The 25,533-nt window shown below is 39.8% G+C and overlaps 2 protein-coding genes and 1 non-coding gene across 3 annotated transcripts; 2 read left to right on the top strand and 1 right to left on the bottom strand.

The window, feature by feature from the left end:
- Positions 1 to 1,948: 1,948 nt before the first annotated feature.
- On the bottom strand, positions 1,949 to 14,600 carry LOC106783210 (uncharacterized). The gene is made up of 5 exons (XM_070267593.1): positions 14,431 to 14,600; positions 13,553 to 13,666; positions 8,542 to 9,615; positions 6,815 to 6,946; positions 1,949 to 4,065 (listed from the first exon to the last, which is right to left on the bottom strand). The coding sequence occupies exons 1-3, from the start codon at positions 14,598 to 14,600 to the stop codon at positions 8,955 to 8,957; spliced, it is 945 nt and encodes a 314-aa protein (XP_070123694.1). The 3' UTR covers positions 1,949 to 4,065; positions 6,815 to 6,946; positions 8,542 to 8,954.
- Positions 13,002 to 23,791, top strand: LOC138924330 (uncharacterized). Its single transcript, XM_070268679.1, has 3 exons — positions 13,002 to 13,625; positions 16,391 to 16,499; positions 16,628 to 23,791. Exon 3 carries the CDS (start codon positions 17,643 to 17,645, stop codon positions 18,390 to 18,392), a length of 750 nt encoding a protein of 249 aa, XP_070124780.1. The 5' UTR covers positions 13,002 to 13,625; positions 16,391 to 16,499; positions 16,628 to 17,642; the 3' UTR covers positions 18,393 to 23,791.
- Positions 16,845 to 16,917, top strand: MIR137 (microRNA mir-137). Its single transcript, NR_032835.1, has one exon. It is a non-coding gene; the product is annotated as a microRNA mir-137 (primary transcript).
- Positions 23,792 to 25,533: the final 1,742 nt, after the last annotated feature.

The following is a 25,533-nucleotide window of genomic DNA, read 5'->3' on the forward strand; positions in this document are numbered from 1 at the left end:
GATAGTGCACTACATCAATAATCATGACTTTATTGGAAGTAAATGTGATTTTCTGGGTCTTCTGGAAAGTATTGTGCATTTAGTTGCTGTGTTTACATGATTTCAATTTGAAACCAACCTTTGAATGAATCTCCTCTGGCTGAATTGCTTTTAGTTTAGGCCTCATTTGATTTGGGTAGAAAAAGAAAAACCATGTACTGAAAGATAGAGCCAAATTTCCTGCATGCAAAAGTAGCCCCCTTCCTCCTAAAGATTAAGTGATAAGGTTTAACAAACACTGGATTGGAACCAGAGACACTTGGGTTCTAGTCTCAATCCTGTCACATTAATTAATTCATTCAATAAATATTTTTTGAGCTTCCTATATGCCAAGCACTAGGTGTTGAAAAGAAAAAGATGACATCGACCTTGGGCAGAGAATCTAACTTACTTGGACTCGGCCTTCTCAAAAACTTTCTATATTTGACTATCTGCAGTCACAAACTTGAAACGATTTGAGGGACTAAGTACAGAATATGCAGAACAAGGATGAGATATGGTAATGGTGGTGAGGGGCTGTGGTATACTGGACAATACGTCCCACCTGAAGGCATTCAAATTCCATTTTACAAAATATATTGGGGAAAATCCACATTGTGGGCCCTATTTGGAGGGCCACCAGTTTCTTACCCTTGAGCTATATGACTTCTAGAACAGTCTCTAGTCTTCACATCCCTTTCACACTTTAAAATGAATGAATGAATGAGTCAATGAATGCACAAATGAATCTATTTCTTTACAGCTTGACTTCTATTCAGTCTTCTAGATGCCCCTAGTCAAATTCAAATTTGGGGAGGAGTACCTTCTTCTGAGAGTTTGTTCTACAGCCATAGGAAGCAGACTTGGGGAAGAGTATGAAAGAAGAAAGAAAAAGGCACTGAAGACACACTTGGCCCACTTTGCAGTTTCAGTCTAAGTTGACCCCATCTAGATACCCTTCCACTTCCACACTTAGCTTAAACCCAGAATAGCCTTTTTAGTAAAATTCTTTTCTCAGATCTATGAGTTAGATTTGTTGCTAAAGAAGATACATTTTACAGCCTGTAAATTTCTAAAGTACAGTGTTTGGTACCTGTTAAGTATTCAGTAGATAAGACTTGTGAGCAGCCACACAACATTGTATATAAGAGCCATCCCTCCTAAATCAGAACTTGGTTTGAAACCAGGTTCCACTTTTTCTAGGTGAGTGACTTTGAACAAGGCATTCAGTCTCCATAAGTCTCGGTCACCTCAGAAGACCTCCATAAGGAGTCGTTGTAAGATGCCATGGGATGTGTGACGTCTCCAGCACAATACCTGGCACTTAGCAAGAACTAAGGAAACATCGACCATTTTGTCAGCATTCACGAAGGCACTGCAGATTTTTTGAAAAATTCTCAGTTATCTTTTTGGAAATTGATATATAAAATAGGAGTGTACTATTGAATATACTGTAGAAAGTAATCTAGAAAAAGGAAGCCTTATATATTATTACTTGTAAAAATTATTACACATTGGATGGTTCCATAAAGAGTTAAATCAATGCTTTATCTTTCATAAGCCTAGCAAAAACCAAATGGCACAAGGATCAATATGAAACTTAAAAAAATTTTTTTTCAGATGGAAAATCTACGTCTATAGATCAGGCACACATGATGATTTTACACACCAGTGAAAGTTCCAATCAATACTTCTGAAACTTGTTGGCTGGCATAGATTTTCTTTATAGCTGGGAAACTGTATCCAGTCAAATTGTGAAATGTTTAAACAAGGGGACAGAAGTTGGGCTGGTATAAAAGCAAATAATATTTTAAAAGTGTGTCACTAGCCAAAGTCCCTACTCTTTGGTCTTATCTCAGTTTAGGAAAATGAATTTGGTTATTTTAAGTCCTATTTGATTGTACTCAGCATTCACATTCTATCCATTTCCTTGAAATCAAGAAAGTACATTTTATTTTTATGTGTGAAGGCTTATTTTAATCAACAAACAAGCATCATGCCACCAATATTTTTTATAAACATCTATTTAAAACACAAAATTCTATATCTGCACGTTGTACTTTTATGCTTTACTTTTGTTTTTTAAAGCTTGGTTAAGACAAAGCAAGATGGTAGTTCATTCCTTTGAGCTAAAGCTTTTTATGATGACACCAAGTGACTGCTCGCCCTCTCCTCCACTCATATCCACACCAATCATTTCTGCGCCTCAAAGCAATTTCTTACGTGAGTAGCATCTCTTCAACATGTTATTTACCTGAACCTCAAAACTAACTACTCACAGTAAAAATAACCCCTCAACTTTAAAGAAGAAAAATCTTGGGGGTGCCATAATGCTAGGGGAAGACCTCACCTCACCCTGGATTTTATTCCACCTTATCCTGAGATGCCTCTTTTCAAAGCAGAAAGCATTTCTCCTTTGGCAACATTCTAAGCAAATGACTTTACTTCAATTATATAAACCATAAATAAACAGAAATAAAAGAGATTAATGAGCACCAGTACAATTGAGTGACAGTCGTTAACTACAATTTTGCTTTATTGAAAAACCTCTCTCTGACTTTTGTTCCATGAAGACTATAACCTAATTATCTCAGTTTCATTCTGCCATTAATAACCTTATTTTCTTGGATACAGTACTGATGGATGAGTTTTAAATCGTACTTTCACAAGGAAGGCAGAGTACAGTCAAGAAAGGGGTTCCTATGCATAGTTTGTGGGAATACATGTGAAATGATCACATTTCCTAAATGGTCTTGCAAATCAGACTTCAGCCAAATGTAGTACTCCATTATAAGGGACAGGGGAAAAAATTGAATGTTGAAGTTCAAATTCATATAATAATTAGAAGGGACATTTATTTCAAAATGTGGAGGACTTGACAGTAAGAAAATGACAGAAATTCGGCTCCACAGTGAATTATAAATGTCAAATTACTGGTATGCATGTAAAAAAGCATGTAGCTATTAGAAACCAGACTCTGCATTCATGTGCAGTGCTTCTGCCTTTATCAGCTTCTTATATTCCTCTAAGGTGTTCTGTCATTCACTGTCAAATTTCCACTGTAAGATTATAAGACATATGTCAGATCAGTGTCCAAAGCTTTCCAGGTTCTGGACACACCGAGGCAGTCCCATATTTTACACAATATTAAGTACATTAAATGGGAAAAGCTGTTCAGTTATTAGAAGTCAGTTACAGAGTGTACTCTCTCACGTGATATCATCTACTCTGAAGAATGCAAAGTGCAGAGGAGGGGGGAGCAGCGTGATTCTATATTGTGTGTGGACTCATGATGCTGTCAGAGTGTCAGCAGGATGAACAATGAAAAGGATGTTAACCAAATTTTGATGTGCAAGAGCATGTGTTTAATTTGCAAGATGCTTTGTTTAATTAAAAGGTAAATACCATTTACAATTCCTCTTGCAGACAAATTTAGAGCAGCAACAACACCTACAGAGTGTTCAAATTGCCGGCAGAATTTCTTGGATGCATTTGATCAATTAAAAGGGTACACATTTGGGGAAAAATAATTATTTTTTCCATTTGTTTTCAAATAAAAATGGCTTTATTTTCTATAAACAGATTATTCCTAGAGTTTAATGCCTAGCTAAGTATGGATTTAAAGATAGAAAAACCATATTACTATATACCTAGTGCAGAGACAATAAACCTCAAGGCGAAAAGTTTCTCTTGTCACTTAACCTCCACCTCAGATGAGATTTTTTTTTCCTTTCTCCCTATCTTCCTTTTCTCCTTCCTTCATTCCTTCCTTCTTTATTTCCTTCCTCCCTTCCTTTCATCTGTCTTTCTTTCTTTCTACAGAGGATAGGCTCCAAAAGCCATGTGGTTCACAAAGAACTTTTCACTCCTCCAGAAAGATAACATTAGTCACATCACGTGGGAGCTCCAACATCATTGTTCCACACGTTCGCTAGGATCTTAAAGCAGACCCAAAAGATCTCAGGTCTCGTGTTTTCCTTTATTGACGATTTGCTACTTTTTTCAGTGATCATGGAGGGGGGAGATGCTATTGCTTCTTCAGCTGGCCTGCAGGAAGAAAAAGTTAAAGGAGATTCAGACTTTTCCCCCTATAATTTCTAATCTCAGAAATACAGGTAGTAGAGATAACAATTCAACCATTTTTCTGCAATTCAACACTTCAGGTAGTCATAGTTTGGTTTCAGTTGCACTTGGAGGCAAGAAATAGATCAGTGACTCTCTTGAGGATCTAACTTCATCATTTCCTTGGTTGATGCCAACACATGACATCCAGGCGACACGAAAGAGAAATCCTGTAAGAGTTCCTCGAAAGTTCACATTACAGTGAATTGGATTTGGGTGGCCCTCACAATGGAACAGACATCCAATAGTTTATTTCAGCCTGTCCTGCCTATCACGTGACTAACATATAGAAGATGGAAATGTGAAATAGCCAAACTATTATATTCTATTATTAACTCACATATTATAGTATAACTAATACACCTTATATATTATTGCTTTTTGGGAACTCAGAACCAAATACAAATTAAATTGTCAGGAAAGAGTACAAAAGACACTTCAGTGGGTAGCTGTACCTCTTCCCCTTGCTTATCAGACAAAATTCTCCTCCTCTGTCCTCCTACCCTGCCCCTCCAATGAAGTGACTTCTCCCCTCTGTATATTCGCTAAGAGGGAACTTCATTTCATTACTAAGTCAGATAACAGTAAAACCCTACAAAAACTTGTCCCTCACTAGCAGTAAGTGTGGATATAAGACAACTGACCATTGGTCCTCATTGTCAAACTGACAAGCTGAAACTCTTGTGGTGGAAGCAGCAGGGCAGGCATTTTAGGAAGTTGCTGTGTCCTAATTATTTGGTAGTTTTTCATTTCAATGTCCAGTGTATGTTTTGTTTGTGACGACCAATTCTGTGTTCTGAAAAATATTGTTTTTGATGAATCTCAAGGTAATGGAACTCTGAATTTTACAGATTGAACTTTTTATACCTTTCCCTCCTAATTATACCATGCGGGCAGGGGACGGAAGGAGGGGGCTACAGTATATCAGTATATCATATTCTAAAGGGGAAAGCTGAGTTAATCACAAAAACCAATTATAATAGACCCTGAGGCTTCTGCCTTAAACTCTCAAGCTAGTGCTTTCCTGGCCCTTTGGTTCATCTGCTAGGACAATCTAATATACATTGGAAAATGTCTCATTCTTAAAAAACATCTTGTTGAATAATTTCCTCTTTGATCTCTTTATTTTTTCTTTATCCCAGCTCCTGTACAAGTCTATGTTTTCTCACAGGCATTTAATTCCAAATCACAGAAAGACTCCTGATAAAAGATTATCCTTGATGTAAGAATGGATCACCTGAGAGGGCCCTACTTACCTGGTTAAGATTTGCTATATCCATTTACTAATTTCTGTCAATGATTTCATTATTTGGTATTAAGGATTCCCACAAATTTCTTTAACAGGAAATGCGGAAGAAGATTAGCATGCTTTTGTCTGCCTTGCACAGTATAACACATTAAAGGTATTTTTTAAGAAAAATGTCTTTATAAAATGTCATTATAACCACAATTAAGACTGGCATTTGATTTCCTCCACCACTAAGTTTAGACAAATTAATATCTTTTTCTGGATTGTTTTATTTTTCCCTTTGTTGAATTTCTAATGCCTAGGACAGCTGTCAAGTTTATGGCAATAACTAGTTGTTGAATGAGTGATTGAATTTCTGACAATCAAATAAAGAAGGAACATGATGCTATGGGAATGCACTGGCCTTAGAGCTTGAATACAGAAATCTGGGTTCCAGTCCCCAATCTCCCCTTAACTAAATGGGTGACCTTCAGAATTCCGAATTACCCCTTAGGACTTCAATTTATTCATCAGTAAAATAAAGGATTAGACTAGATAATTTCAAAAAGCCCTTCAAGTCTAAACATCAGTGAAAGTGCTTACGGTACAAATTTACACAGACAAGCAAGCTTTATTATATAACATAATAGTTCTAAACTGATATTGATACTAAGGGCTTTAATGAGAGGTGAGAGGGAGAAAATTCCCAACTTGACGTTAACAATCATATTCAACTAAATTAAACCTTTGGAAAAATCACAGATCCCCAACATGACAGGAGGCCATGTGGCCAAATAATTTGCACACAAATGCCTGGGAAAACGGAGACATATGGGCTGCAGTTCAGTCAGTGACTCAAGGCAGTTCATCTGGCTTTTTCTGATGCTTTGAGGCCTACGGAAAATGGAGGAACCCTAAGACCATTTTATGAAGCACATTCTGCACCTGAGCTAAGCTTACAACCCCGAGTAAATCAGTTCTACGCAATATGCTTCAGTGCACTGTAAGTACGTGTTAAAACGTGGAGGCTAGTCAAAAACCTCCTGCTAATTAATATTGTCAGTTTTTTGCCATTCAAGTGGTCACTCCAAAGATTTGTTTCAACATTTTTACTGAAACCATTCACAGAACAAAGAAGAAATATATGAATGGGGATGAAAAGCACCAAACCCTTGTGAGTGTTAAACTCCTTTGTGAACAAAAGCTAGCAGAAATGTGATGTGGAATGACTTTCCTGGGGTAAGGTAGGATGGGTCTTGGGGGGTGGAGAAAACTAAAATTGTACTGAGACAGGCCTTTCAGAGATCTTTTCAACTGCTTTAACTGCTTTTCAAGTAAAGCTGATGTAGTTATTTTAGTCTTTTGCCATTTTTATGTCATTTAATTCACCACTGAGAATAGCACTATTTCCATATTTGCATCCTTTCAGTAGAAAAAGGTACTCACAATTAAGATGAAAGAAAGCTTCCTCGCTGAGCAAGATGGGCTCTGAATGGTTAATGAGTGACTGTTCAGCATTTCGAGAAAAACCAAGCATCTCTGTTCGGACAGTGTGGTTAAGTGGAATGGATAGAGGAGCTGGAATCAGAAAATCTGGTTTTAAGGCCTGGCTACGCACTTAACTATGGTGGCTAAGTCGATTCATTCTCTCAGCTTTCTCATCTGTGAAATGGGGGTAAGGCATTGATCGCAAGCATTTTTCAGAACAAATACTTCCATTTTATCAAATGTTTTCTTTCCAGAAAAGATATCTTTTCTTTTTTCTGGGAACGGCCAAAACTCAGACCTAAAATGTTTACTACCAGCCTGAATTCAATACAATAAGTATGATTTCTCAAGGTGTCTCCTCTACTGACTGCTTTCAGCTCCTTGCTCTTCTGATTACCATCTGTTGTCACCTTGGTCAAGTAAACAAACCTCGGCAAGCCTTTCCTGTTCTGCCAAATGAGAAACTATAATAGCACCTTATCCAAGGGCCTGCAGTGAGAATTAAATGAGATAATGACAGGAAAGCCTGCAGCACAGCACATGACAGTGAGTAAACACTCAAGACATGCTAGCTTTTATTATTATAGTTATTATTGTTAGTTTCCGGAGAAGTTCTAACTCTCTATGGTCTGCTCAGATCTCCTGGATTGGTAGACATAAAAGAGGCAGATCAGATCCCACTCCATATCAGCCTCATTCCATTCTGCCATCCATCTGAAAATACCAAATAAGAAAACAGACACCATTTTACAAGATACTCTCCCAGATCTTGCCTACTATAAACTAGTCTCAGGACAGTCAAAATCCTTTAGTTTCTTTCCCCAGAAGAGTGTAGGAAGAAAGGAGAGACAAATAGTACTGATCCCTTACTGAACCTACACTTATTATTTGCCTAAACTCATAAAAAATATTTCTTTAACTATGCTCCTTCTCCAAAGACAGCAAACATGCGGAGGCAACAGACATTACTGAAAGTCACGATAATAAGCTATTATGCCCATCTCTACCTCAACGTTGCCTGAATAGGAGAAAACGTGATTTCTAATAACCTTTACCTAAGCGTAGAAAAATCTGCCACTCAAAGCGAATAGCCTATCTCAAGGTTAAACTAATTTCAAAACGCTATACAGAACTAAGTCACGAATTGTCTAGATAAAGAAAACAATCCCTTCCCCAGTTCTACGGTCAGGAACGGGAGCAGGATACAGGAAACCCCTTAGAAATGGCTGAATCTCTCTCTTCCCTCTCTGTAGGAGGGTGAAAACTTTTCTGCCCATGCTAAGACTTGAGACCCGAGACTCCCGTTCAGGTATGTGAGGGAGGATTAAACTAAGCGGGATTTTTCTTCCTCTTTCTTCCCCCTTCCAATCCACAGAATTACTGCTGTTGCCTAGAACCTGAAATATTAGTAAACATTTCCTCCAACAGTTAATGTAATGCTTCCAGAAACATGCACATCAGTAGCCCTCTTCCGGACTGGTAAGTGTGGGTTTGGTTGAGAGGTGTGTGTGTGTGTGTGTGTGTGCGTGCCCGCGCGTATGTTTAATCTTGATGCTTGCAAAACGTGCTTTCAAAAGCAGCCATGATTTTTTTTTTGCGGGGTGGCCCCTGTCTCCCCAGACCTCAGCCCTGAGGACCGGAGAAGGGTCAGAGAAGGGCAAGGGAGAGGCTGGACTCACACTTACCTTTGAGCGGTAGACGAGGTGAGAGAGGATTGTGGCGCTTTGTTTGTTTTGGTTTGTTTTGTTTTCTGTTTCTTTCAACACGCCCCCATCGCCGGGGGCGCGGGAAGGTCGAGTCGGGCCAAGGGAGGGCCGCCTCCCCGCGGGGCGGAGGGACCTGGGAGCAGGTCGCCGCGCCTGCCGGGCCTGGCCAGCAGGGGGCTCCTTCGCTCTGCCTAAAGCCGCGCTGCTCCCGGCTCGGCGGACTCAGCCCGCGCGGCCCGGGACCCCGGGAGGGCGGGGGATCTGGAGACGGGAGGAAGGCGAGGGCTGGAGAGAGACCAGCAGGGGTGAGCCACGCTGGATGTCCCCGAAAGCTCGCCGAGCCTTCCTGGAGCTGCTTTATACTTCAGCCATCCTGGAGGAGTCCGGCGTTTTCAGGAACAGGGTCCGAGCCTCCGCTTGCCTCCAGCGCCGAGGCCCGCAGCGCCGTCTCTCTCTGGCCTCCGGCCCGGGTCGCCTTTGGCCCCGGGCAGCCTTCCTCGCGAGGGCGTTAGGGGACTAGCCGCGGGCACTGGCCGGGATGCGAGGGGACCCGAGAGATAGCGCGGCCAGTCCCCGCGTCCTCGCCCCGCGCCGACCGCACCTTGCGCTTCTGGGGCTGCAAAGCGAGGCCGACTTAGCCAAGAGAGGCAACGGTTTGTGGGTCGTTGTTCTGTGTCACCACACCTTTGCTTTCGCTTCCTGTCCTCGATCTGAGATCCAGAGTGGAAGTTGAGATTTTGCTGCCTTACTCTCCCTGCGGAGGCCCGGGTCCGAGCCAGCGCTGGCGGGCTGCACCTGCTGAAACTAGAGTCTCTGTGGCCAAAGCGGTGCCCTTGCCCCGTCCCGGGGCGTCGAGGAAAGTGAGCCGAGCTCGGGGGCCCGGGCGGCTGGCCTCCGTCCGCGATGGCGCACTGGGCCTGGCGACCGGCGTGCTTCACTTCGCCAAACGAGCGGGGACCCCGCGACCCGCCCGCGAGGATGGCCCCTGGCGGTCGGCAGGACCCTCCCTCAAAACAGCGCGAGCCCTGGGACTCGCCTTCAGCCGGCCTCGGCCTAGATTAGGAGATGATTTATCTTTCTAAGGGGTCGCTCAGACCTAAGTTGTTTTGATCTGCAGTAGTAGTGATGGCCTTGAATTTGTATAAAGTTACTGCCCGCGACATCCTCTCCCCGAATCCCCCACACCCACACACCGCACTCCACCACCGCTCCCACCACTCCCACTCAATTTGCATTTGAAAACCTCTGGAAACAAACGCTTTAAGGATGAACCTACAAACACACACACACACACACACACGCACACACACACACACACACACGCACACACACACACACACACGGGCCCGCCAAGTGGAAACTGAGTTGAGTCATAGGATGCATATGAATAAGATTGCCTGGGTCTTTTGCTTCTAAAGATAAGAATGTCTAATAACCCAGGATTCCGACAGTAACAGAACATTACAAGGTTTCTAGAACCCTGTTCGGATCCTTTAGAAACAATTAGAACAATAGTCGTGACAGTAAGAGGAAGAGAATTGTGTCTTTCAGGGCACTTGCAGCAATCTGCTGCGTCTTGTACGGGGAGAATTAAAAAACGTTACTCTTGATTCACACCCACAGGTCAAAGGACACCATCTCTCTTTTCTGGATGCTAATTAAAAGCAACTCTCTCAATAGGTATTTGAATCAGAAGAGTTGAAATCTTCTCTCTTAATAACAATGTGCTTCTGTATATATAAAATCATGTGTAAACATATCATATATATGATATATAATTTTCAAAGACAGGTGAATTTTCTTTTCTTTAAAAATGTCCACTCAAAAACAACTAGAAATGTCAGTTGCAGGCAACTAGCCGCTATTCTGGCTATAAAGTTAGGCAATGAATAGTCCAACAGCATAATCGAAAGCCTGTCTTTGCTTGGAGCCAGAGTTAATAACTGCAGCGGAGAAGGTCTTAATTTATACATATAGTATCCTTTTGAAATTTAACAAGCTTTAAAAATATAATAAAACAAGGATAGGCATTTAGGTTTTGGTTGGTTGGTTGGTTTGGTTTTGGGATTTGTTTAAGACATAATACAGTCATCCCCAGTTCCTATCCCATGTTTCTATCCTGGAGGATCTGGAAAAAGCCATCAGTGGTTAGGGTAAAAAAATCTTCCAAGAAAGCCACTATCCTTTATTTAAGTCTTTTGTGAGCATTTCAGAATAACTCTAAGATAGTAGAATGCATTTCATGTTTCTAACTACTTCAACACAATGTGTAAATAATACGTCTAACGTTTGACTAGGTAAAATTCTTATTGATTGCTAATTTGGCATTAGAACTGATGATGTTTTGCATAATAATATCCCACTGCTCAATGAGATATGTATTTAAATAATAGAAAAATACCATTGCAGGCTTCTTTACAACTCAGTGTGAGCAGCTGTATCATGACTTCCAAAATATTTTTTAAAATCTTTCCATAAACCTTCTGAAATTATTCCCATAAACCTGCTCCACTTTCTAATACTCTGGAAGAGTTGATGTCATTTAATTTCTATTTTGCCAACAGTAAGTTTATTTCATCTTGGCAAGGTGCCTTGTTTGGAAAAGTTGGAGGAAAGGAGGATAGGATGGCAGGAGAATGAAGGTTGAAATAATGTTTCATTTTATAATCAAGGAAAACAGTATAATTGTCCCCATCACATCCTCAGTAGGAAGACTCTGAAAGAGTTTAATTTGAATGCACTTCATTGAGTCTACAGAGAGCATACTGACATCGAGTAGTAAATTGCCCAGGATTATTTCTTGATCAATTCTGTTGCATTCATTTTTGAGTTTTGCTGGATCGTGTAGGAAAAAAATCAGAGAAGATAAACTATATTAAGTGTATCAAAGGACTTCCTGTGTGAGAATAAGGTGGATGGTCTGCTCCACCCAGCAAAATTCTCAGAAGGAAAACTGAAATCACGTACCTTTAAATCTCACTTTTTTCTGAATTTACTTTCTCTAAATAAATAAACTATAATGTAAACAAACTTAAAGTTAAGAAGTCGACTCTACTTAAATATTGGGAAAGAAGGAATAACATGACCACCATGAATTTCCTGAGGACTTGGCCAAACTGTGCTTGCACTTACAGCCTAACCTGCAGGGGGCAATAGCTTGACGCGAATAACAACAAAGGCTGCTGAGCTATTAGACTTGCGTTTCTGACTATGACCCTGGAATGTTGTGTAGGTTGGAAAGAGTCCTTAATTAATGTATATTGAAACAAAAGATCAGGTAAATTGTTTGATTTGTCTTCAAGCTATATTTTTAGACTAATCTAATTCATAACTGTTAGGGGTTTTTTTTTTCTTAAAGCGATTATCAAAATTCCAGGAGACATAGTCAGCTATCTCAAGAATTATCCTAAATACTACTTGTCTCCAATGAATATATGTAATATATATTCTCAAAATAGGCAGCAAAATACAAATGAACACAATCTTCAATGTTCAAATGCATGACAAAATCAGAGGAATGTGGAATATTAGATATAGATAATAAAAGAATGCCACATACCTAAATAATAAACTCTATATTTCTTTTTTAAACCTTAAAATTACAAATGGAAGGGGACAATCCACTGTTTGCAATGTATTTTCTTTTCACATATGAAAGATTAATTTTAAAATTAAAGTTAAAATGGTAATGGTTCCAATAGTTAGCATTTTATTTGCAATTTTTTAAAAAGATTAGTAAGTGATTTCTTTTATTGCCATAGTTTTTTTTTATTACAGATGAAATAGAACTTATTGGCTCTTGATAATCTACACTCTCCCTCCCCTCCTCCCCCCTATCTCTACTCCCTCCTCAATCCCAATACCTCCCCCATCAGCTGATCAGGAAAGACTGGAAACAGACCAAAGCGGGTTTTGGCTGGAGGGAATAACTGTAGAATTAAAAAAGAAAACTCTCTCCATCTCCTCAGTGGAATCACAGTGAACATTCATTATGTCAGTTTTCAATGATGCAAAATGTCTTGCCCAAGAGGCATCCTGATTTCAAGAAGTCAAAAGGGTACCAGGCATTAAACAACCTCAACTCAATCCTGGTGGGATTAACTGGGCTGAGTTTCTATATACTGACCATGCTATGGCTCTACTTTGATCACAGTAAGGAAGAAAAGCATATTAGTTTTGTTTGTTTGTTTGTTTTTAATTGCTGCACAGGAGTCTTCTGTTTCTTTTATATGGCAGAGTTTAATCTTGATAAAAACCTTTTAGAACATCCTTTTTCCTCCACTATGGTAAAGATATGGTATCTATTTTTGCTTTTCTTTCAGGAAAGAAGATGGGGAGTGCTTATACCAGGAAAGAAAATTTTATTCTCCAACACCCCCCCTCCCATTCTACTAAACCGTTTTAGTCGACATATGTTTGTTATCAGAGAGAGGTGCTGTGAACACACAGCCATTTTCTTAGCAGCTTTTTGACTGTATGTTACCATAGTCCCACAAGGCATTGGTCCTTTCCCATTGGGAAGTCATGAATAAGAGACTATGAAGCTTGCACGTCAGATCTTCCTCAATTAATCCACCATTAGCATGTTTGGGATCCACTACTGGATGGTTAACAGCAGCTTTTGTAACTGTACGCCGACCATACCCAATTATGCTCTGCTAAAAATGAACTCTTTGCAGACCAACCCTCTCGGGCTGTCAGTGTTTTCCGTTTTCCTATTTTAACGTTTGTGTATAGTGGCAGGCGACAGATGGTGTAGATCAGATCGATTTGATTGCATTAGATGATTTTTTTCCCTTCCTCACTCCTTTCTGGAAGCTCGCATCAGCTGAAGGCTATCGCCTGGGACTCCTCGGAAGCGTGAGCAAGCCGCCACCACGCGAAGGCACTGGGGCACAGCCAGCGAGAGGCACGGAGGTCCCTTCCCAGGGCTTGTTAACACTGTAACCCGGCACTCCGAGGGAAGCAGCTCCCACTGCCCAGAGCCTACCTCAACCGCTCATCAGATGACTCCCTGGCTTCTACATACACTTGGAGTTCCGCTTGAAACCTGGATTTAGAGGGTAAGCACTTCAATCGAGATGGATTTGTGACAGTTACTTTGCTATACCGCAAGACAAATCTCAGCAAACGTAAAGGATGTAGGATGTGTGGAAGAGGGAGACTATGTTTACATCGATAAATGTGTTTCTTTTTGTCTGAGAACGAGAGTATTATTCAGTAAAGATGTGTATAGTGTTTTTCCATTGATTGTTAAGAGTCGACTATCACCCTCCTCCCGATTTTTTCCCTCTCCTTGGTGTTTCCCCCTTTCTACTTGAGAGGGAAGGAGAGAGGGAGAGGGAGGGAGGCAAAGGAGGGGGGGGGGGCGAAGAGAAGCATTTCTGCTTTAGCTTAATTGGCTTATTTCCTCAAACCGATTGCTTTGTCGCCTTCCTTTATGTATATTTGGTTGCAAATTACCAAGCGTTTGATTGGGATGGGTGTTGGAGTGTGGGGGACAGGGTGGGAAAGTAGTGGGGACTGGCAATCAGTCGCAGTGGCCTTGAGAGATCAAAAGGTGCTGAAAGCCCCCTGCCCGCAAAACACACCTCTAGTTATTGGGGCGCGAGAGAAATGTAGATTCTAATAAACATGGCTTGCAGGAGTCGATGAACAAAGGTACTTAATGCGGACCTAAGCCTCCGCTGGTATTGCTCCGCTAGCAGTATCTAAATATTCAAAAGCCAAGTGTAAGTTGATCAACAAACGCCTTGATGGTATTGGGCTTTTTCCCTTTTCTGTTTTTGTGTGGAGGGTGGAGAAGGGGGGAGGGTGGATGGGTGGGGGAAATCCGACAGCTTAAGGAGGTTTGAATTGAATATGCACCCAGCGGCAGTGGTCTCGTAGGAAATGGTGTTCTCGTAAGTCAGGCTGCCCCGCTGAAGCACGAGAGAGCTTTGGTTAGAGCTCAGAGCGTCAGTTCTGCTGCGAGTGCTGTCGGCAGTCGGCCCAGGCTGAGCTGTCCACTCGTCCAGGTGCTGAAGCTGGTGGAACATTTGGGTAGGTAGGAAAAGGGCTGGCAGTGACTACTTGGATAAAAAGATAGCGTATCAACTGCGTTGTTCTAGTTTCTTAAAGCGTGTAAATCTGTGGGTCAGTGTGTGTGTGTATTTTATTTCAATTCTGAGGAAGCAAAACTAAAGGAGATTACTCAGAAAGCAATGAAGAGCTGTGTGGGTATTTATGCTGTGATTCTGATATGCCATGTATTGTTGTGTATGTATGTGTATGTATATACGTATGTGTATGTGTGTGTTTGTGTGTGTGTATATATGCCTTGATAATTCTTTTTAATTCAAAAAGAAGGGTCAATTTAGTAAGTCAAAATCTGTCTGTATAATATGTTTCTTGTTTTCCTTTTAATGTTAGTTGAGATTTAAATGAAAGAGTTCAGGAGCAAATGTACACTTTGCTCATAGACTATTGCATTACTTTCCCTAAGGGCTTTTGTTTCTAGGAGTTCAAGCTGAAGAGAACCTGTCAGCTTTCTGTGTGTGTGTGTATGTGTGTGTGTGTGTGTGTGGTTGTAGCACCACCAGAGAAAAGCTCCACTTTATAGCTGTGTTAGGTAATGGCAGAAAATAGTGTTTATTAATTTGTTTAATTAGCATCTGTCTTTTTGTGAAAAGTGTACTTAAGAGTCATCTGAAAATACTGTAAAATAGGCTAGTAATTGGGTAATGTTGCTTTTCTTTGAGTTATTTTAGGCATCAGGCAGTATACATTAAACAACTGCTCATAAAACCTAGAATTCATGTTGATTTTTTCTATTTGTAAGTAACATGTCAGGAAAATTATGAGTTGGTGTGTCTGGAGAAGTGATATACTAAAAAAATAATATTAATAGCAAGCACAACCTAAGTGCCTTAAATTGTAACCAGGTCAGTTAGAAATGAGTTGTGGTAGTGGGAGAGATTCTGTTATATAATTACTCCTTGATGAAGAGCTATTTGCACTTACATAATTTGAGGAATCATAATGTCTATTGCTATGTTTCCATATCTACTCCCTATTCCACTCATATGGATGTACTTCCATGTATTTGAGAGTAAAGGGAAAAACAAATTGAGAACTTTCTAATGGAGCTACAACATGGCTTGAGTAGTGACGTTGCACTTGTCCATTTTATTTAGTGAACAATAAACCCTTATTATCAGAATATTCACTGCAGGGTCTTAAGACAAAGCTTTTCTAGTAAGAGCCATATTGATCATCAAAGAATCGCAGAGATTCTCTCTCTGAAAGCCAAAATTACAGTCACTTTGCAAATGAGTTTTTGTTGTTTTTTATAAAATAATTTTTATGAAGACAGTTTCAAAGGTTTTTCTGTAGAGATGTTCACAACAACTGCACAGCATTGCATTCGTACTGTATATTAAAAAGGTGGGCTGTGGAATTACACATTGTGGTGCTACAAAACAATGCCTAAATCATGGAAACTCTACCAGCTTGTCAACTCAGTGAGTTCTGATACTATGGAAAATGAGTTTAATTATTTTGTGCTTTGAAGCTTTTTTTCTTAAAAATCACTGTTGTATAGCTCTAAGGCCTTCAAAGGAGAGATGGCTATTTTTTTAGATCTATAAGTATTTGATTTCAAGTAGTAAATTGAATGAGTGTTTATTTTTTGTAATCTTGGGTTTGAGAAAATGTATTTCCAAAACACACTGCTGAAAATTTCACCCATGCATGACCCTATCTTTATTTGAGCCTCACTTCTTCTTAGAGCTGTCTAGGCAAATACATTTGTAATATTTGTGTGCTTAACTATGCATGTCTTTTACAGGGCTCTCTCTTGCCACGACACTCAATCAAAGCACCTAGAGTGGACTGGCGGAGACCAGAGGGGGTATGAAGCAGAGCAAGTACAGAGGAAGGCACTGGGAGAGCACCAGGTAAACTAAAGGTTACTTGTCACGCCCACCCTGTGCCCAAAGAGCCTTGCCACGTCCTCCTTCCTCACTGGGAAGAAAGCACTCTTCTTCTGTGTTAAAAGTGCTTGGTTTTGTGATTTGTCTTTCAGAATTGGAAATAGAGCAGCCAGTTGGATTTGGGCAGGAAGCAGCCGAGCACAGCTTTGGATCCTTCTTTAGGGAAATCGAGTTATGGATTTATGGTCCCGGTCAAGCTCAGCCCAGCCCCAGCCAGGGGCGGGCTCAGCAGCAAGAGTTCTGGTGGCGGCGGCGGCAGTAGCAGCGGCAGCAGTAGCAGCAGTAGCAGCAGCTTGGTCCTCTGACTCTCTTCGGTGACGGGTATTCTTGGGTGGATAATACGGATTACGTTGTTATTGCTTAAGAATACGCGTAGTCGAGGAGAGTACCAGCGGCAGGCGGGCAGCGGCCGCCCCTCCCAGCCCACCAGCTGGCCTCTAAACGCCTGTGGTTGCCAAGGTAGCACTTTTTTGATCTTTTCCTTTCCTTGGTGTTTTCGCTATGGGTCGCGTGTTAGGTGATTATACGACACATCCCACCAGAAGGGCTCTGTGCGCCGCGCCTCTGGTGACCGGGGCTGTAGAATGGGTGCGCGCAGCGGGGCGGGGGTCGAGGCGCTGGGGAGGGGCGGGGAAAGGATGAGGGTCTGTTCAGGCGAACCTGTGGGGAGTTTCGGCATCGCTGGCCGGCTAGTCTCCCCTCCCCGGTGGGTGCGGCTGGTGGGGGAGAGACGCGGACGGAGCGAGACAGTCTCTAAAGTTGGGAATGATTTAAAGACCTTGAGCAGTTTGGCAGCGTCGCGAGCGAGGAGCTGGAGCTCAGCAGAGGGTCGCTGGGGGCTGCCTCCGCAGAAAGGGCGTGTCCGTGGGCGAAGGTGCCCCCGCAAGCTGCGGAAGCTCGTGACTTCGCAAATCCCAGGCCCGGGGCGGTGCCGGAGCCCCACCCCCGGGCGTGCCACTCCGCAGCCACAGGAGGCAGCCCGGGCTGGGGAGGGGGCGGGAGTCAAGGGCCTGGGTCCCCGCGGCACTTCCAGATTGGAAGTGTGGCGGGTTTCTCTGGAACCCATGTTTTCTTTTCGGATTCTCCGCGAAGGGGTGGAGAAACAGAATGGGAACCGGATTGGTTGCGGTGTGGCACAGAACTGGAACCTTCCTGAAAGTGGTTGGGGCAGGCAGTGACAGTTCAGTCGTCCAGTTTCTTTGGGACACCTCTTCGGCGCTGTCTTCCCTGCCTCTGCCTTTAGGACGAGTCTCAAACACCAACAAACCCAAGGCACGTTCCCCCTCTCAGGTCTGCGCGAAGGGACGAGAGGAAGAGCGAGCCTTTCCCTCCTTCTACTTCCAGTTTTTGTTTGTTTCAAATATTAATGGACGAGAAAACGGTACGGATTTGCCCCTTGCTAGCGAAGAACAAGCTATCACCCACCGATCCCCCACCAGCACACCCGGGCACTGCTGGGGACAACCGGATGTGGCAGGAGTTGAGACGCCCAAGATGGAGCTGGAAAAGATGATCCACTGTAGAAGGCGCGGGCCGAGGAGGCTCGAGCTCTCGGTTCTCGCGGACGGCGGACCCCGCAGTTCTGCAAATCCCCTTTCCTTCTTGCGAGGCGCCAGGGTCCGGCCAGTGGTGGCGCTCCAAAAGTGGGAGGAGAAAATGCTGGGGACAAGAACAAACCAGGCGCCCAGAAGGTTCCACGAGGCTCAGCCAGAGCCTCCTGGGACACTAAGACCAGGTTTCCTCCCTACGTGGTGGGCATTGGCTGAGAAGACTGAATTCCTGGGAAGTCGAAGCTGCAGGACAAAAAAAGAGAAGCCTGCGACGCTGTCCCTCGCGGCGCTCCCAGACCAGCTCTAAGCTGAGCGACGCCCCAGACACCTTTTCCCTGTGGAAGATGGGCCTTTCCCGGGCGCGACGTGCACGTACCCCACTGGGTTCTTGCCCACAAGAGCAGCTCTGAGCCCTGGAGACAGTAAGAGCGAGGTGCCTCGAAGGAGGCAAGCGCACTCTCACGCTCTCCCATCTAGAGTCTCGCCTTACTTCCAGTACTTTGGATTCCGAGCGAGGGGTACACGACGCCACTCTTCTCCTGTCCCTATTTGCACCACCCAGCGTCTGATCCCACAGTTACTCTCAGGGTGTCTCCGTCCACAGCTTTTGCGCTCAGGGAAGGTTGTTGGCGAGGAAAATGAGTGGGGCCCCTCTCAGAAGCTCTGAGGGCGAGTCCATTTTAAGAATGAGTTGAAGTGGAAAAGAAAACACCAGATGCTATCTTTGCACACGACTATCACTCACTAGCAAGAGAATATGTAACTACTGTTCTTTCCTTCATAGTTCCATGAATTACCCTCTTTCTCTAGGGATACACCAGTTGGTGATTAAGGGCTTTTAAATATTGTGCTTGTTATGTATTTAACAAAATTCGGTATGTACCGGTGACATTGTTTTACTGAGAAATTAGGAAACTAGAGAGAGGCCACATAATCTAGTAACTACGTGATCTTTGGAAAGTTAGCCTCATGCTGGTTGGCTAAATAAGTGTCTAAGATGTGAAATGCAGAAAGGGAGCTGAAGGCCTAGTGGCAAGAGTTTTCAAGAAAAGAAAGGTGTAATATTCCAGTACTCCGGTATTTGTTGAGAGAATGAGGAAGAACTTTTGAAAAATAAGCTATTTCATTCGGTTCTTTGCCACTGGTACTTTAGCTTATGATTGCAGTTGCTTTATAAAGGAATAACAATAATTTTTAGAGTAGAATAATTGTAAATGCTAGTGATGAAATCTAAGGGAAGCCTCTACTCATCTCATGGTCAACAAAAAGTATTTGATTTTCTTGGTTCAAGTGGTTTAAATACTTATCTCATTGCTTTCTTTCCTTTGCAGAATTATTTTCTTATAAAAGTTTCCATTAGGTGTCAGTCTGACTGAGCTGGTTCCTATTTTAAATTTAAAAAGAAAAAAAAAGGTTTTTTTTTTATCAGAATGAGCCATTTTAGATAAGAAAGAGAAAAAAAACCCCAAAAGCTTATTAAATTGAAATTACTGTAGTTAATTGTTATTGTTATAAGGCAGAGTTTTTTCCTCAGAAAACAGAATTTTAAATTGCATCACCACTAGCTGGTTATCGCTTTTGCCCTGTTAGTACCCATAGACAAGATAAAAGACATGCAAAGTGATTGGGTGTGTTTTTCATGCTAGTTCCAAGTGATTTTAAGTAATCATAATAGTTGGATTGTTTTTCAATTGATGTCCCAATCCTAGAAGAGCATGCATCCTTTTTCTAAAATTTGGTTTGCTTTACAAAAGTGGTAGAATTTCTGCCTGACAAAAGTGTATGGATACAACTTAGACTATTCATTTGACAGTAATACTTGGGGCACAATGGAGAAGGAGGGAGAAAACTTAAGAAAATTGCTTTTTTTCTACTTAATTAAGACTGCCTAAGTACTCAAATTTTTATGAACGCAACTTATAGCTTACAGATGGAAGATTTTAGGTTTTCCATTGAAATTTATATAATGTCTAGGAACTCAAATTTATACTGTGATATTCATTAGTAGGTGTAAGAAACATCATCTTGGTTGATGGTTTACTACTGAGTCTCAGGTAAGGAGCTTGAAGGAAACTGCATTTTACAAAGAATTTGTTGATTTTAATTCTTTGGGTTTGAGAATCGTGTTCTGATATTTTTGCTTGACTATAACTTCAGGGAATGGTGGTATTCAGGCTTAAGGATCCACTGAGGATCATGACAACCTCTATGTGAATACAAAAAAATTATTGGACTGATGATTCTGACCACGTATATTTTTTAATAAATAATCATGTCCTGGAGCCAGGATCTCTCCCCAAGTCCACTGTTAGCGCTGGAATGATGCTGTTCTTGTTGCACAGCAGTGCCAATCTAGAACCAAAGCAGAACTGTCAACGAGTGTCCAGGCAAAGGAGAGCAACGATGAAGTAGCATTTTGATGGATAGAAAATTTCATAAACCATATTATCATTTTTTCTTATTATATTCCACATCAGTAATGGTAAATTGTCAAATATAAAAATAGGCATTTCTATTCTGTCTAGGTGGAGGTGATGGGTGTAATTGGGGAATGTTTGGTGCGTTTATGTAGGACACAGGAGAAGGACTACAGACACAGAAGACAGTATAAGACCATCATGATTGCTTACCAACTTTTCCATACCGTACAGTTTCAGCTGTCAGTGTTTCAAAGAACTGACAGAATGATGCTCTTACGTTTAGAGAGTAGCGTATTCTGCGTATTAGCCTTACTATTTTAAAGTAAATTTACTTTGGTGATAAATGTTTTGAATAAAAAGGGAAAACATATTAATAACAGAATACTTAAAGACTTTATTATTATATTTAACTATTACATTTAGCTCCTGGTAGCTATACACCCATAGACATAAACATTAAATAGGTTTTAAAGAAGTAGTTTTGTAATACATTTGTTTTTTAAGTATTTTGAAATTTCTCCCCTGGCACCTGTACTTTAAGTCATGACTTATAACTTAAATTTCAATCTACGTAACATCATGTGAGTGTATATTAGAAGTTTTTTAATTGAGAAAACATTGCAATTCACCCAAAAAACCATAAGCTAAAAGAAGAGATATTATAAAATTTTGTTTCTTGAAATATGTTTAGTACCTGGTGATTGGTTGTGTTTGTTAAGTGCAGCTTAACAGAACCACTGTATCTCTAACGTTTGTATTGTTGTCTAGATTACAAATATGTGACTACCTAAATCTTTCGAGTTTTGAGTTCTCTTATATTTTAAGAATGGGAGCTAAGTAAGACAGTCTGATCTTCAAAATCAACAAAAAGTATTATGCTATCTATACAAGTGTAAAGACAACACTTTTCATTTGCTGTGTTTGTGGAAATACCTTTGAAACTCAGTCATAATCCACAGTATCTGAAAATTTATCCACATGCCACCTGTAGTCAGAGCCAAAAGTGTGAATAAAAACTGAGAGTAAACTATGAACTTTAAAACATTCAAAGGATTTTAAATACGGCTTACTACATTTATTAGCTTCAAATCAATACTGAATCTCAAATTTCAAACTAAAAAGCACTTACGTTGCTGTAATCTATTTACTATGTTCCTGGTTAAAATACAGTTTATATGATAATACACTTTTTTTTAAAAAAAAAGTTGGCAAATTATATTACAATAGTGGTGTAACTGCATAATTTGAAAGTAGTGTCTATTTTTAAACTTGAATAAAATGTGTGCTCTTAAGAGACACTGTTTCTAACAAATTATTTTTGTAACAATGATATAATTTAATTGGAAAATTGATATTTCTTGCAATTTTGTTTTTTAAGTTTATATCCAATACATGAGTGAAAATTAATTGTTTGAGGTCTATTTTTATCTTCATGAGCAAATGTGGCCAATTTCAAGAATTAGTTCAGACAAGTCCCAACATAAACTAAAGTTACTTATTTAAGATAGTGTCTGTATACCTACCAAATATTCCATTCATTTTTAGACTCCAAGAAGAATGAACGAATGAAAATGAATGTCATGCCTAATATTCTATCAGAAGCCTATGTGCAAAAAAGATCTTTTCCTTTATCAAAGAAATATATTAGGATAAGACAAATATTCTGGATTTGTTTATGCATGACTACAGGAGAATTACATTTAAGAATGGTTACTTTATGAGTCCAGTTTCATGCACAATTTGTTTTCATAACTATTATTTTAGACAGGCTTTGACAGTGTTTACAAAGACAAAGCAAATTAGAGAATTGAGACAGTTATGTGGGAAAACTCAACTATATGATATTTAAGGGAAGAGAGTGTGTATCCTATGATGGAAAGAACTTTGAAATAAAAGCTAGAAAATCTGATTTTGAGTGCAGGTTCCGTTGTGAACTAGAACAATGGACTAGCTGCAGAGCTTGCCTGGCCTCCAGTGTCTCATCCACCACAAGGAGGGCTGGATTTAGACTCTCTCAAGGCCCTTCTACATCTTATGGACTCCATTTCAAAGAAAGCCTTTTTTTATGTTTGGCCTGAATTCTACTCTTCATTTTAGATATTAATTGTGTGCAAATTGATACCACAATGAAGAAAGCTGCTTTAAAAAAGACATAAATCTTTCAAAGGTATTCACCAACGTATTTTGTCTTGATATCAGGCAAGAAATTAGTCTTGAAGATTTTTACTTAAAATTTTAAAACATGAAACACGTGGAAACATTTTTGTCACTTCTTGGTCCTTCCATTTTTATTTGAAGTTTTCGTAGGAGAGAAAAGCCCCAAAAGAATGACTTACAGATTCATCCTAGTGTGTAATTATGGGAATGCATATACGTGCATGTCTCTACGTGTATAATATATGTGAGGCTCCCCAAACCATGGCTCCACCTCAAAAATATGTCAACCTAATAAAACCAAATCACAAACAACTTTTTTCAACATCAGTGTATATGATTGTAGTGGATAAAGAATAAACACTGGGCCTTTTAAAATGTTTATTCTGTGAGTAAATGTTTATGCTATTAAACTTAATTACAATTTTTAGAGGAGTAGGGAAATTACTGTTTTTTTTTCATTCTGTTGAAAAGGACTAATATTTTGTCTAAGATATTTAATTCTAAATAGCAAAGCAATGGTATAGCCCTTTAAAAATACCTCATCCAGTGTCTGGCACAGGATAGGTGCTCAAAAATATTTATTAATTTAGTGAAAGCAATTATATCTTTTCAGACATGCTAATGCAGAATTTTACATTTTTTCCATAGTTAATGTCCTTTTAAAAGTAGCTATTATATAAAATGGCTATTGAATTGCATATATTTAAATTTAATTTAATGTTTACGTAATTCCTAATTCTCAAATTTGTTTACTAATAGTGAACTTACTCTTTGTTAAGACAGAAAATTCATTTTCTCTAATTCTCAGATATAGCTCCTAAATAATTGAAAAACCTATGAGAACATTTCTTTTAATCTGGTATTCTTTTTGGAACAGCAAGTAACTGTTTCATCTGGAATCATTTCGTTCCACATGAATTTTGATGTAGAAAATGTTACCTAATATATTTTATTTAATATTAAATGTATAAATACTTGTAAGAATTCATAAATTTTTAAACAAATAATCAATGCAAATTCATTTTATGCAATATAATAATTACTGTGTTAGATACATTTTCACAGATAAAGATCTGTGCAATATTTTTTCATTACTTACTAGCTAAGTAAATTTAAATTATAAGCAAAATTAAATTATAGTTTTATTTGAAAGGTGTGACTCTCCTAGATGTTCCAAGTACAGTAAATGTAATTTGACCTTTTAACCACAAAAGAATACACCCATTCTCTAAATATTAAAATAATATAGTCTATATTGCTTTATTCAAATAATTTACATAATGTTTCATCCACAGTTTAATGATGGATATGACACATTATGTCCATTTAAAACTTTGAGAATAGGTTTAATAAAAATTCTGTAAAGCTTTCAAAAGCAATTGATTTCAAATAGATTTTTGGTGGTAAGAGAATGAGTTTTGGAAGCCATTTAGTGACAGTTTATTTAAAATATCTCATATTTCTTTCTCTCACTGAATGTGGTTGTCCATAACAGCTTTGAGATTGTTTAATACTCTATGTTAAGACAGAGTCAAAATATGAGAATTCTTTACCCCAAATAAACAGGTTTTTGTTAGTTGTGGCTGCTATATTAAAAATCAGGGTCGGGAACTGGCCCCATGGCTGAGTGGTTAAAATTCCACTGGGTTTGTGGGTTCAGATCCCAGGTACAGACCCACTCCACTCATCAGCCATGCTGTGAAGGCATCCCACATACAAAGTGGAGGAAGATTGATGCAGATGTTAGCTCAGGGCTAATCTTCCTCAAGCAAAAAAAAGAGGAGGATTGACAATGGATGTTAGCTCAGGGCGAATCTTCCTCACACACACACACACATACACAAAATCAGCGTTGATGTTAAATTTTTGAGACAGTTTCACATTTAGATCCGATATTTGTGCAGATAACAATTGAATTTGACAAGAGATAAGGGACAATGATAGCAAGTAATAATATTAAGGATGTGGACTGTGGAGAGGATTGTTGCAGTTTTTGGTGATGTGTTAAGGAAACAATAATTAAATTGTTGGTGGATATTTTTTTGGCGGACCTAGTAGCTAGTACTGATACACATTGAAAAAATATAAATTGTAGGAAACCTCAGAAGAGATCTTGTTCTTTATATAAGACCCTTATTCCAGCTGTGATGGGAGGTTGACAATATTGATTTTATATGGTGTATCTATATAGTAGGAATTGTTTCATAGTATTCAAAAGTTCTTGCTTTGATTTAGATAGAAGGTCATGCTCTGGTATAGAACTGTGAATCAATTAAAATAGAAATAGTGTCTGAGTAAAATGGGCCTGGCTTATAGGTAGAAAATTAAGAAAGGCATGAAATCTGGATGTTTCGCAAGTCAAAGGAAAGATCATCAGTCTGAAAAGACAGACTTGTGGAAAATTAAGCATAAGGAGGACATGGCTTAAAAAAGAGAGTCTTTTATCCATTTTTCTATTAGAAAAGGTATGTGTTATATTTGAATTCATGCTTTAGAAATAGTAACCTAGGGGAATTTGTTTAAGACTGTGTTAGCAATATTTCTCAATTAAAATACAGACAGTTGTGTCTAAGAGTTTAGTTTTTTCTATTCACTGCAGTTGATTTAGATGGTAAGGAGGAGGGCTATTTGCTAATTAACCGTGGTAAAAATACAGAAGATTGACATGCTTGTTCTTCTTTGGCTTGGCCTTTGTATCCACAGACATAGCATTTCCACTTGATCATTTGTTTTCTTTTGATGGAATTATTTTCCAGTCTATTATTCACATAGAATACAAAATTTCATGAGTATTAGATAAGCCCATAGTAAATTCATATGATATTTGTTGTTATGATAATTTTCTATTTCGGATCCAGTTATCTGGTGTAT

Source organism: Equus caballus, chromosome 5 (assembly GCF_041296265.1).
Source record: "Equus caballus isolate H_3958 breed thoroughbred chromosome 5, TB-T2T, whole genome shotgun sequence".
Classification (NCBI taxonomy): Eukaryota; Metazoa; Chordata; class Mammalia; order Perissodactyla; family Equidae; genus Equus; species Equus caballus.